Source organism: Anser anser (genome assembly GCF_964211835.1).
Source record: "Anser anser genome assembly, chromosome: 7".
Taxonomy (NCBI): domain Eukaryota; kingdom Metazoa; phylum Chordata; class Aves; order Anseriformes; family Anatidae; genus Anser; species Anser anser.
Genome location: NC_139727.1, coordinates 14,032,002 through 14,046,187, shown reverse-complemented (window position 1 = coordinate 14,046,187; position 14,186 = coordinate 14,032,002). Strand labels below are relative to the sequence as shown.

Sequence of the window (14,186 nt, the reverse complement as noted above, 5' to 3'; positions counted from 1 at the left end):
TCTGCTTAAACTGTTTAAGTTCATTCCGCATATTTTGACACGTCTCTAAGAAAGGTAACTTCTACTGGAAGAAGAGTGGTGATCACATGGTACAGTAATGTTTTCTGCCAGCACAGCTGTTTGCAGGATGTATATCTGTCTTTCCTCCTTATGGTAGTTGGATGAAAGCATCTGTTTGCCTGTCTGTGCTATGGTTGTACCTGTCATTGGATTTATAGAGTTATCTGCTGTAAAGATCATATATACTTCTGTTATCTTCAGAACGTCAGAATTGCATAAGGGTTTTTTAGTTTAAAAAAAAAATCAAGTTGTGTAGGGTGTAAAATACTAAGCTAGTTTTGATGGGACAAGAGGATATGAGGGTGAAATATTACCACCGATGTGCAATCTTTTAACAATTTCGTTGTGTTACTGCTATAGTGGTTCTCAAACTGGAGGTTACGATCCTCAGAAATGTGGCGTAGATCATGGATAAGAGGTATCAACTACTTCATTCTGAACTCAAGCCTGTGCGTGCTGGGATGCTGCCATGCCTCTTCAGATGTCAGGGAGCCTGGCCAGGTCCCACTTACAGCAGGAAAGCTTAACTGTCCTCTGCTTAGAGATTTATGCCTTGTAGAGATCATCTGTTAACTCCTTATTTTCCACTGTGTGTGTCTGAGAAGCAGAGAACTGTTACATGGGAAGTAATTATGTATACTTAACAAGGGCAGGAGCCTCTCTGTGAGATTCCTGATCGGGAATCCTGGCATGATGCTGATACATGTTCCACACACACACACACCCCGCCCCCTCTGTTCTTCCTTGCATCGTCCTGTGACCCATCATCCTGTGCCCATTTAGCATGCCAGATCAGGCCCTGTCTGCTTCCACAGCTGCAGTATGTTCACATCTGTGATGTCCCATTATACATCATTCCCTGTCTTTCCCATTCCTTGTGTAGAAAATTGAGCATGCTACATTTCTTCTCTCTTGTATGCCGACCCTCAGTGGATTTGCAGCTGGGGTTGCTCTGCATGTTTGGAAGGCAGACATGCATATGCATGCGCCTGCCTTGCTGAGAAGGCAGTTGTGAATACAAGCAGCAGGAATCAGGAGATACGAGGACTGAATTGGCTGGGAGAGGTTGGAGATGAAGGGTCAATGGTAAACTACGTAATATGAAAGGGCATGTAATTTAAGAATTGAGGATACAGAATGGATTTTTTAGGGGAAACTAATCCATCTACTTATAAATATATTAGTGTAACGTGATTGGTATGCATCAGAAGCTTAGATAATTTAAAAAAAAAAAAGTGTGATCACGTGGCCAACACTGAAAGTTCAGGAACAGCTTTTTAAGGGTACTGAGGAATGCACTCCTACAGAAAGCAACTGTATGTCAGATACTGAGTGGGGAGTGCATTCCTTAATACATAAATTTTCATAGTCCTTTTATTCCCCACACTTGTGTAAATTATGTAATTTGTGTCTTACCAATCAATTATTTTGTCAAAAGACAACACATTAAATGTTGATCAAAAAGCATAATCATAATTTAGTTATTCTGTGAAGTTCTAATAAATGTCAGAAGGAATCATTAGCGTAAAACCTGATAAACTGTAGTGCTTGAATGTATCAAATCTGAATCCACATGGATTTATAGCTAATTGTAACTGAAATTAAGATGTGTGAAAATAGATCTTTGTTTTTGATAAATGGCAGCTTTTTCAATCCACGGGTGAGTTGAAAACTGATTTTCAAGTAACATGTTAAACTTGTTCATGCAATTGACAATTTATATCCTGATGATTTTCTGACTAAGGTGTAAATTTTTCAGCTAGTGTGCTATTGAAAGTGACATACAAAACCAATCTTTAATCAATTACTGTAACTGTTAACAAGAAATATCAAGCACATTAAAATTGTCATTCAAGCCATGCTATGGATAAAGATGCTAAAAGGCTTTTATTATATTTCTTTATTTTCACATATTTATACAAATTTACGACCTTTGCCTTTTAGGGAAGAAGTGTTCTGTGCTTTGTTTCTAATAGAAATATTTATATATATATGTAGAGTTTGAGAGACTTCTGCAACTGTTTTAAGGAACCTATTTTTATCTGTTTCCTTACTCTAAAAATAATTGAAGGCTTTAAAAAGTGCTTACTATGCAAATACATCTTTAGAAATGAAAGGCAGTTTCAGAAAAGGGTGATGCTTTGATTTTTAGGAAGTTGTGGTGGTCTAAAGCTGTATACTGATAGTTCACTGTGAAAGTTCATTAGATTTCATGAACACTTTTAAAATTAGATGACTTAGCAAGTTTCAAAATGGAAATGTCATCTTTAATGAGATGTCCCATAGTAACATAATCAAAATTAGCTTAAATTAATATTTTTCCTTTAATTTAACTTCTGAAACAGTGACTATGTTTATGTAGCTTTACTTAAATCAATGAGAAGTTGAATGTGTAATTCCCTGTGGGAATACATGACAAATAATCTGTTGGAAAAACAGCATTACTGTTTGGCATCCTAGCATACCGTATGTGGATTTTTCCATTATCCTCATATGAACAGTGGAGTCAGCAATGCTCCTGCATAACAATATCGAAGATTTTTATCAAAAGACAGCTGAGGTATTGCTGTTCACTGCTGCCATCCTGTGTCACTTAATATATTGCATATACTTCTAAACAACATCATGTTGTACTTAAGAAACCAACTTTGGATTAGTTGAGCCCCCACTGCATTTAGCTTGTAAGAAGGGACGAGTGAGAAAGTTTGGAAATAAACTTGTGCCCTCAAAACTAGAGAAAAATATAACTCAGTGCTGTATTGGATTGGGTAGATAAACTATAAAGCTTGTCGAAGAAGATACTTTCTTAATATTAAAATGACAGGCATGATTTAAAATGATGTTTCTGTAATTGCCTCTCTGCTGTGGTCCTGGTATAGAAGGATATTTTCTATTAAAAAAAATTTCTATAGTCTTTTTATACCAACTAAGACAATTCTAACTGGATATGTGATTACAAGTGGTATTTTCTCTGTGGTTAGCAAAACAAGACTTAAATGCTTGCAATATCAGTATCCCGATTTTTCCATTAAACCTGGAAGTTTTTCTTCTTGCAGTTGGAGGAGTGGTTTCCAGCACCAGGCAAGCAGAGTTTCAGTTTACATCTTTGCATAATAATGGACTAAAATACCTCTCAAAACTATGTTACACAGCAACTCTGAAATGTTATTTAGGGTACTTTCAAATTAGGTTTAAAATAGTCTTTATGCTAGCATAATTTATGAAAGAAAATGTCACTTCAGATTGAACTAATCTATTTTTGTTGATAATAAAATTGAAATAGTTCTACTGTTCATTGGGTAAAAGGTCCTGTTACCTCCACAACACTAGGAAAAGAAAAAATAAACTTTTTGTATTTTATTTTGAACACAGTTTTGCAGTATTGCCTAGACCTTAATTTCCTTGTCTTTTTTCTCTCTTTAGATATCCGAATACCATTAATGTGGAAAGATTCTGATCACTTCAGCAATAAAGAAAGTATGTAAGATATAATGAACTGCTATGATAAATTTACAGGCATAAGCAATTGCTTAAAACTGCATGGGGAAGTCCGTACTGATCTCAGTCCTGTTTTTTTGATCTTTCTGTAGGTCCATATTTTACTCTGCTTGTTGCATAGTAGCTCTTAACTTGAAGTTGTTGTTTGTAGCAAGCTGAGGCAGTTCAAAGTCCTATGGTTCTGTACAATTAAACCCTAGTTTTTTAAAAAGTCCTGCAGAGGAGACTTTCCAGAGGAATCAAAGCATAGTGATGTTATTAACTGGATAGCTAATAAACTCCCAATTAAACATATTGTTCTATGCATTGTCTGCACTTGAAAGGGTATATTGGCGGTTGTTTCCAGTGAGAAATTTAAATGAAAGTTGTCTGTTAGTTTTCAGTGGATTATTAGATAGCCTTCGAGTACATGCATTTTGCTGTGTTATGGAGATTAACCGCAAATCCGTTCCAGCTGTCACGTGGCATTGATTTCAGTTTGATTTTCAATAGGGTCAGAGGGGCTAAGCATGGCAAAATAGTCTAATCCTATATAGTACGTTCATAAAATGATACTGACTCTGTAACAATTTTCTTTTTTTTCTTAAATGAATTTTATTAAAGAAAATGGAATTTCTACTAACATTTCTGATGTTATTAGCATTAACTGCCACTAGATATCAGACAAAAAAAAGTTAAGCAGAGGTAGGTATGTGAATGTTGTACCTATACATTAGCTTTGAAAGTTCAATTATCATAAAATCCTATGATATAAAACTTACGGTGGGAATAATTTGAGGGCAATTTCTTAGATGTTCAAATTGCCATTTCTTCTTTGTTGTTTACTGGAAGCATTTAGTATTGTGATGTGTTATAGGTGTAATAAAACATTTATTTGACTCTTCCCAGGATCACAGCGCTACGCAGTGTTTTGTTTGTTCCGAATGGGAGCTGAGGTTTTTGATACAGAGGTGGCTATTGTGGATAAAGCAATAACAGATATCTGTTTTGAAAATGTAACCATATTGTGAGTATAATTTATCTCTGTTGAATAAAATACAAATATCCCTGTTTTCTTTTGGAAGGGGATATGACTGAATATGGTTGGCTGAGGTCCACTAAGTTTTCCCGTGAGCAAAGGAATCAGTAGTTTCTGTTAATTTCAGTGGGTGGTGGATCCCCACCTCCGGTAGGTTTTTTTATGTAGAGAATGATCCTGGCTGTAGATATACCACTTGAACTGTGTTTCTTTTCTTTTATTTTTTTTCCCCATGCTGAGTCATTTTATTTAAAGATAAAACAAACTTGTAACTCATGGACAAAATCATATAAACATGAAGAACGGAAAGCACTATAAAAATACACTTCCGTAGGCATGAATGTTGCAGCCAGTGTTTTAGGTATTCTGTGCAGCAGGCTATGGTCTCTTTTGATGTTCCCCCAAGTCACAGTTTTCTTAAATCGGATGTTACTTTCCACACCTCATGTTCTGTTATACCTATTTGAGCATGTGTTACATCTACAGCCCTCATAGTGGAAGAATACTAGACAGGAAATTACTTATCTTTAAAGGTAACCTGGAAAGGAATAGAAAGGTGTTCTTATTTACTTTTATGTTACTTTATACATTTTAAAGAGTCTTGAGAGACACTTAACTATTTCTCTTTTTCTATTTTTTCTTGTGTGCTGCTTTATATTTTATATTAGCAATTTAGATTCAGTCTCCTGAGGGAGACTGACTGGAAATCTAGAACTACTGAAAACTTTAAATCAAGATCTTGAAAACTGAGTAGTTGAGAGAGCACGTATCCATAAATCAGACTTGCTCTTTAATACTTCTTCAAGTTAGGAGTAGGGGCAAAGATTTAAATTTGATTCTTGAAAGATACAACTGTTCTTGGAGAAATGAGCCCTATGATTTTCTGTGAAATACAGTGGGAAAAGTCATTCAAACTTCCCTTGTATGCCCAGAGATAAAGGAAAACTTACAAAAGCCTTTAGGATAACTTCCTTATGGATACGTAATGAATGATTTGTACCTGAAAGATGAGGCTAGGCTTCTGGTTTGACTAGGCATGAGAATATGAGAATTGGTAGAATTGAAAACAGACAACAGGGTGTGGGCAGATCGCAGCAGCAGGTAATTGATGCTATGAATGACAAATGTGCTGGTTGTGAGTGAGATGTTATTAAAAATAAAAATCCTGTGAAGAGCCGAGGGTGCAACTATGATATCGCTAAAACAGTTCAATCTGATTTGGGATCAGAGGCATGACAGGTTTTCAGCCATGTGATTTTTGCACAACAGTAGAGGGCAGATTGAAGTGTGTTTGCATGTCTTGCCTGTGTTATTTCCATAACATGATTTTTGTGTTTTTATTCCAGTTTTTAACCTAAACATTGAATTTCCTGTTTGCAATTGTTTATGGTTTAATTAAAACATCCATCTCATGACTTCAGCAGAAAGTTACTGATGTGTATTCTAGTCTTGAATTACATTTTAATGAATATCTTTGTCTGAATCTGATATAAATCCTTCCCTTGACTAGCAATATATGTTATTTAATGTATATATTGTAGCAGCAGCATTCCTTGGCTGTGTAATACTAAGTTTATTAACAAATACTCTTAAACTTACTCCTCACCTCCTTCAGTGATGAAGCAGGACCAGATTTCCAGGTGAAGGTTGAAGTGTATAGCTGCTGTACAGAGGAGTCTTTATATGTGACAAACACTCCTAAGAAACTAGCAAAGAAGCTTAAAACATCCCTCAGCAAAGCTACAGGGAAGAAACTCAAAGCTGTACTGGAAGAAGACAGCACTGAGTCCGTCTTGCTCACTGACCCAGTCATACAGTAAGACCTACATATGGATATTCTGAGTTTTATCATACTTCTAAAATAGAAATGGGCTAAATATATTGTCAATATTTGGAAAATTGCCAAGAAAGTGATTATTTCTGTACTCAACCAGGTGGAAAAAAATTAAATAGGAAATGAGAAAGTAGGTGTGAATTCCAACAATGTAGCTCAGCCTTGGGGCCTGGTTCTGATCTTTAACCATGCAAGTAGACTTCATCTTTCTTCTGTACACCTGGTAAATCCACTATTATTTGCAAACTCAGTAATATTTTGATCTCTGGAAGAAATCAAAATTGTGTGATCTGTCTGCCTGTGTCCCTCTGTGTGTCTACCTATTGTATGTCTACCTATTGTATTCCTGCCCTTTACTCCTTCCCGCATATCATTCTTGCACCTAGGCAATTTTGCTCATTCTTTACAGAATGGTAGACATGTCTTCAAGTTACAGGTTCTGTGAAATGTCAAAGTGTGGTGTGTAGGCAGGAGAAACCTTTCTTGCACCCTTTCCCCTAATGAAGCTGACAGGGCTGTTTGCTGTGCCTGGGCTGCTGCTGAGCACATGGGGGCCTTTCCATTTGCTGGCTTTTCAGTGAAACTGCGGACTGGCTAGGGTATTTCACAGTTGCTAGCTGCTTAACAGAAATGTCCTTAATTGACTTTAGCATGGAACATTTTAAAAACGCTTACTGGTTTCTCGTGTTCATAGAAATATGTGCTTTTCCCAGTAATTCACCTATGTTTCCTTTAAAAAAAAAAAATCTTAAGTCTTTCATGCATTTTTAATGAAGTTAACTGCCTACTAGTATTTGCAGGCTACTTTAATTTCATTGTGATTTAAGCAGGCCAAGTACCTAAATTGTAACTACTGCTAATATTGTTTTTTATTTTTTTTTAATTTTTAAGAATGTAATTTTTACAAGGTATTACCTTTTCTTTCTTCTTCCACTCTGGTGGCTGAACAGTAGGGAATCAATGTCTAATTCTTACCAGGTGTTGAAGTCTTAGTCTTGCTTTATATATCTGTTTGCCTGGATTATAAAAGGAAACATTAAAGCATAGTCTTTGTCCAACTGATATTACTGTGTACTGATATTAGTGTTTTATTGAAAAATACACATCCAAGAGATCTTAGCCATAGAGCAAGGCAAATTTTATCACTAACTTTCCAGTGTGTTCCACCTAATGACGATGTGTATTTCAACGTGCATCATCTTAGGTGGATGTGCTTTCCACAGGCTCCAGCTGGGTGATGACGTTAGGTACAGTTTGTTTAAGATATAACCACAAGCTTATTTGCTGGCCATACTCGCTTGACTATAGATCATCTGTCTGTTGAGGAAGAAGCATCAGTAGACAGTCTAAACAGCTGTCTCCTCCCTTGGGTTTTGCTTTGGGTTTCTCAACTGTAATTTATTATATTTTCTTTCCTCCATCTTTAAGTTTGATTTTTTTACTGTAAATCACCATCTAACAGTGACTGTTATTTCTTAACAGAATCGAATGAGTAATGATGTGTTTAATAATAGCTTTGCTAGCTGATTAAAAAAGATGCGCGGAAAGCAAAGTGTAAATGCAGAAAATAAGTTGTCAATTTTTTTGATAGCCTCCTCTTGGGATTTTTATTATTAAGGCCTTGGTATGTAGCACTTAAGAGTATGAGAGATTGCATCTTTCAAGTGTTCCCAGAGAATTTTACTGGTCCAGCAGGTGAAATTAAACCACAACAACAAAAAAGGGAAATTTCTGTATTTTAAGAGCACCTTTTCTCTGTAGATTCCATTTGTATGGGCCTTTTCTTCTCAGAGCACGTGTGGGATGAGGTGGTCCCTTTTCCAGAAATTCTGCGATCCCTCTGTGTCAAACTCCTTGGCTTAGAAGGCTCCCTGTTTAGTGAGGAGACTGTTGGACTTGTTACTTCTTGGAAAAGCTTGGTGACAAAATGCTTTGAATGGTTGCTTCAGCTTGTTAATATCAGTTATATTATTATTCTCTCTGTTTTTAGTTATCTATCTTTTCATTTTTATGCGGTTTTGCCTGCTTCATTTTTTTTGTTATTTCTTATTATTATTATTTACATTTGTTGTAGAAGAAAAATGCTTAGTGCAGCTATATTACTGAATTCTAGCAGTTGCGCTTGGACAAAGTCAGCAGAGAGACTCCTTGCAGCACAAATTTATTCGTTTGCAGAACTGGCTTCCACATGGGCTTGTTGCTACTGCCCATTATGTATTGCCCTTCTTTGGGCTCGAGGCATGGCTTCAGTGTCCTATCTTTGAGTTGGAAAATTCATGTTGATATTTTGCTGGAAGAACATAATCTGATCTAATTGCAACATTTTTATATTTGGGTGCTTTTTATGACCTGAAGATTATATTTATTTTCACCCTTTATTATTTAAGATGTGATTGGAAGTTGAACATCTTAGGCATTTTTTCGACTTGCAAATCTTCCACTGTGTATATCTGGATGAGTAAAATAAGTCTGGGGTTTTTAACAGTAAGATTAATATTCCAGAACAGGTTCTGGAATCTGAGCTGTATTAATTAATATGCATTGATAATAGGGTGATATATCTATAACTTGTGCCAGGGTCTGCTTAGCAACATCAGGGCCTCTGCCTCTTGATCAGTAAACAGGTTTAACAATGAGCCTTTGCCATAGGCAGGCTGGGGATATTTTTTTTGCGAAGTTATTAAATGGAAAAATATTACAGATATGCAAAATAGTGTATGAGCTGCAGCAGGCAGATTGTTCTTTGCTGTACAAAGAAGCTGCCATTTAAGGCAGTTAGCTACTTCTGTGAAAAGTATAGGCAAAACACACTCAATAATCCTGATTAGCCTGTTAAATTTGAAAAACAGTTGCAGATAAAACTTCCAAATTATATTGAAGTTGGCTGAAAGGAATGACTGTTATGTTTTAGAAAGAAAATGTTACTGTGAAGCATATTTTAAAAGTGAAGTAGCTGACTTTTTTTGGCAAGGTTGTTGTGGTAATTAGTCATGCTTTAGAAAAAATAACTAAAATCAGCACAGAAGTTTTATCTGTGAGAAGAATCTGAACCTTTTTGTACTGCTTAAGTAGACTGGTAGTGTATAGCTTAACTGGATGGCAAAACATAACAAATGGAGAATCTTTTGTTAGGGAGCAGTCTAGGAAGGAATATATTCAAATGCTGATGAGTTCAGATTGCCCTCTTGAAATGTTTCATAGCGGTGGTTCTTTCCCCAGAATGTGAACTTATTTAATTTTCTATTTATTGCCTTGAATTAGATGTGTAACAGACCTCCCTGCTAACGGTCTTATAATTTTTGCCTCTTCTTTCACTGGGGTTAGGGCTAGGTAGGCATCTGCCTTGTTCCTCTGGAGAGCCAAAGATTTTAAAACAGTATGTGCTTACTCTGCTATTAGGAAAGATAACATTTGGAAAACACATATATATTTTTTTAGTGATGTCAGTTCAGTACTCTGTTCTCACCTTTGGCTCTAAGCTATCTTATGCTATACAGAAGATATTTTAGGGATTTAATGCTAGATCCTGTTAGGGGGAGTAGTTAGTGATTCTAAGTGGTTTGTTTTCTTGTGAACTTTGTTTAAACTGCTATTAGCCAGGTGGAATTCTTACTGCATTGCTAGACTGTAAATCTGTTACTCTGTCTGAAGAGTATTTGGGGAAAAAGGTTAAACATGTACCAAACTTATACTGGTTTATTCTAAGAACTGCATTCCACATACTGTGCTGAATTGCAAATATGATATTTAAAATCCCCCCCCCCAGGCAAAATCTAAAACAAAGGTGTAGCATTCTGAAACCTGTAAGCACAATAAGTGAAAGAGTCCTTCATGCTACAAAACTGGTTGTAGGATTTCTACACAGGTTTATTTTCTGCATGCAAAGATTCAAACTATTGGATACTGTTAAGTGTGTGTGTGTGTATATATACTTTATAAAAGTTGTTTATATTTAATCTACACTGTCAAAGTGAAAGAGCAGAGTAACATGGAAAAGCAGTATAAAACTTCTTAATTTTTAAACCTGTTTTTTTAAAAAGCTTGTCATCAGTTGTTCTATTGGTTATACTAATTTTTGATCCTACTACCAAATTTGGTTGGTTTAGGCCTAGGAATAAAATCTGCAAACCTATTAAAAGTTGTTTGGTGTCTGACCAGAGAAGAGAGATGCTTCTAGCAGCCTCAAGGTGCGGGAGGCATGGAAAGCACAGCCCTTGTGCCTGGGTTTGGCAGCGACTGCTGCACCAGTACACCTGAGCCAGCTCAGAGGCAGTGGCTACATGAGCCATCTCCTCCCGGGTGGTGGGTCTCAGGGAGGTGGGCATGGGAGTTGCTGAGGGGACTGAGCTGATGAGGCCTCGTGGTGTTGGCCTGGAAATCATGGGGTGGGAGGGAACGGGCTACCACATGCGTGTGGTGGTTTTGTTAAGGTGGGCAGCTGAGCTCCACCACAACTGCTCTCTGACTTCCCCCCCCAGAAAGGGAAGGGGGAGAACACCACAATGGGGTGGAGGCAAGGTCAGAGATAAGGATACAGGAATCAGCTGACCAGACTGTGGGACAGTTTTCATTTACAAGGAAAACTGGAGATGTGGGAGTTCTGTGGGAAGAAGCTTGGGGATAGCAACCTGTGGTCACCAGCAGGTGCTGCCTTGCATCTCAGCATGCCCCTGTAATCAAATGTGTTCTTGGGCACCTCTAGACTCCCTTTAATTTCTGCCTGAGCCATGCAAAGCAGAAATGACTTAATTGTGCCTTTTCTTTCACATACAGTGGAGCAAAGTACAACTTGCTAGCATATACCACTTTGGGGCTGGAGAGTGCTGAAGATGGTTTCAGGACCCACAACCTTACCATTACAGGAAATGGTAAGTACATATGGTACCATTTAAGGAAATAAAACAGAAACATTCTGCATTTCTCTATTTTGTAAACTAAAGAGTTTAAAGAGACTATTTTTCTTGATATTTAATATAGAAAAACTTTAAATAAAATATTTAACTGTTCTAAAACAGGCATCTATACACAGCTGAATAAACTGTAAGTTGATAAAATTTCAAGTCCAGATGAAAATTTAATTCATTTGGGAGTTTCTTCTGTCATTTGCATCTTGATCGTATGTGAGCTGTAGACATATACAAATTATTTTCCCCTTCCTCACAACTAGGGAGGGGTATCAGAGTGAAGAACAGCTTTTTCCTCATCAGAATGAAATTTTTTTTAAATAAAATAAGCTTCAGTTGAGCTAGGCTGTTTCAGGCCTAGATTTAGCACAGGACATAAGCACGTGTGCTTGCAAATTGCCGTGGTCGCTGTCTTTCACTTCTGGGACAGTACAAATTGCCGGTGGCAGCAGTCAAGCAAGATGCTAACTTAGGTACTGTGATTATGTTGCAAGTGAAGGTGATATTTTAAGTAGCAAGAGTACAGTTTTTCATACTTCATCTGTTATTTTCTTAAAGTATAGCCCTTTCTGTAATCCACCCTCTAATTGTTAAACTAAGACACGGGTCTTTGTAGCTGACTGTCACGTCTGGGAACTTCATCTTTTACATGGGTAGATTTGATCCGAAAGAGAATTTAATTCTTTACCCTTCATTCATTCTGAATAAGTACAGATCTGAAGATTTATGGGACATTTGTTTCTTGAAGGTTTAGATGAAAAATTCTATGTATCTTTGATATTAATTTGTAAGCCTTTCTTTATTACTCTTTTCTACTTTTTCTTCTTCACATTTCTTTTTCTATCATTAATTTACATAACTTATTCTGGTGAGAAATGACATAGCTGGGTATTTTGGTTCATTACAAGCATTTCTAAAACATGACTAAAGACAGAGTCATGTCAATGGAACGTTGCTTTACCTGCTTCTAATTACAGAAGAGAATGCCTTTGGCATAGCAGAGCTGAGTGAGGAGAGAGGCTGCAATTTATTGGTAATTCCTTGGAATCCTGAATACTTTCCTAGTTCAGAAGACAGAAGTGGATACAAATTCAAGTCTTAAACAATCTGGAGCAAAGTGCTCACATAAAAAGCCGTGCCCCAGTTGGGGTGGGCTCAGGGATCCTACTTGGATGAGGTGGCCAGTGTGCTCTATCTTTCAAAGTGTTTCTAGCTCTGAAGTTAGATTTAGAGCTAGATTTCTTTTGTAAGAATAACTTGTTCTTGCAGAACACTATCTCCATTTTTACTTGAAATTCTTTTAGAACTTCTGATGATTTAAAAAAAAAACTTACTAAAGATCAGTCTCAATCTAATCTTAAGGGATGAAGTCTATTTGAATGTAAAGTGCTTATTTATGTAAAAATGGGTGTAAAAAGTTAAACTGTGTATTTATGGGAAATATTCAGAACTGTTTTTTGTGTGTGTGTGTTTTTGTTGTTTGCTTGATTTTTTTTTTTTTTTTTTTGGTCTGGTCTTTTCTCCCAGAGGAATCTTCTTTTTGGCTCCCCCTGTATGGAAACATGTGCTGCCGTTTAGTTGCACAGCCTTCCTGTATGACTAGGGACATGATGGCGGGATTTTTGAATCAGCAGGTAATAAGATTTTGTTTGTGTTTATATCCTCTTCTGTTAACAGCTGTCACTTACACTCCGCTGTTAAAGCATTTGTTTTTTCCTGGAGTGGTTTCTTGAGAAGCTTATTTTTCTACCTGTCCTGCCTCTAGCAAGGGAGGAGATTCTACCTGACAGTCACTGTTTATAAACAGCATCTTTTTGTTCACTATTTACAAACAGTGGCTAATAGTCAAGAAATAAATGTTTACTTCATTTGCTTATCAGTAAAACAATTTAGGCTATTAAATACAGATCAAGTACAGTTGTTTCAGAATCCCTTTAGGCTGGTACTTGACAGCAGCAGACCTAATAGTCCTGTTGCTCCCACCCTTGCATGTACCTCTCATGTAGTTGGTGAATCCAACTGGGGAACGATATTTAAACTCATCGCTCCAAAAATGATTCATGTGAACTCAGTTTACTTCTCTGTTTTGGTTAGTTGCACAACTAGGCAAACAAGATGGTGATAAGCAGAGGGGCTGGTTCTTCTGTCAGGAGTACTAAATTATATGGTCTAAACTGGTCATGAAATTATAATGCATCTATGAAAGCTGTTCAAAAAATCATTTGAGAGTGTGAAGATCCTAGACAAATATCTTTGAATATACTGCATACTTCCAAAGTGAAATACTCTTTTTGTTTCTTCTGTTGTTTAATAATGTAGCTAATAAAGGTGATCTTTTTCTTACTGTAGACACCAATTCTAGGCTTCAGTCTGTGTGAACCAGTAGATTCTGTATTGTGAGTGTCATAAGACAATTTATCTGGGAAAACTGTAAAATACCAAAAGACACTTAAACTATTGCTAGCATTTAAAAAAAATGGTGATTCTGCAACAGAAGGCCTTTGTTTTAAGAAAAAATTAATTCAGTGTAGAGAAGTATTTTTGATCACACAGGCTAATCTGTGTGTACCTCATACTATGCTCTTAATTTGTAGTTTATGGCTGGCAATTCTCTGCTTCTTCTCTTTAGCAAATGATAGGAAGTTTAACTAGCTGGAGGAGGCTGTATTGCGTACTGAGAGGTGGAAAGCTCTTTTGTTATTACTCACCAGAAGAAATTGAGGCTAAACTGGAGCCAGCATTGACAGTTTCCATCAACAAGGTAAAACTGATTGTATGTGGGGCTTTTTTTTGTTTGCCTGTGTTTTTGTATAATTATTATTTTGGAAGAGATTGGTTTTTGTTTTAAGACATACACCTACAGTCATTTTGG

At 36.6% G+C, this 14,186-nt stretch overlaps 1 protein-coding gene across 8 annotated transcripts in view; it reads left to right on the top strand.

Annotated features, from left to right (window-relative positions):
• Nucleotides 1–14,186, top strand: part of RTKN2 (rhotekin 2) — a 135,793-nt gene that overhangs the window by 106,115 nt on the left and 15,492 nt on the right. For all 8 annotated transcript variants that reach the window (XM_083843941.1, XM_083843942.1, XM_083843940.1 and 5 more), the window contains 6 exons: nucleotides 3,484–3,537; nucleotides 4,447–4,564; nucleotides 6,192–6,392; nucleotides 11,184–11,278; nucleotides 12,842–12,948; nucleotides 13,944–14,075. In XM_083843941.1, coding sequence (XP_083700067.1) covers nucleotides 3,484–3,537; nucleotides 4,447–4,564; nucleotides 6,192–6,392; nucleotides 11,184–11,278; nucleotides 12,842–12,948; nucleotides 13,944–14,075 — 707 coding nt within the window. The remainder of the gene's footprint in view (nucleotides 1–3,483; nucleotides 3,538–4,446; nucleotides 4,565–6,191; nucleotides 6,393–11,183; nucleotides 11,279–12,841; nucleotides 12,949–13,943; nucleotides 14,076–14,186) is intronic.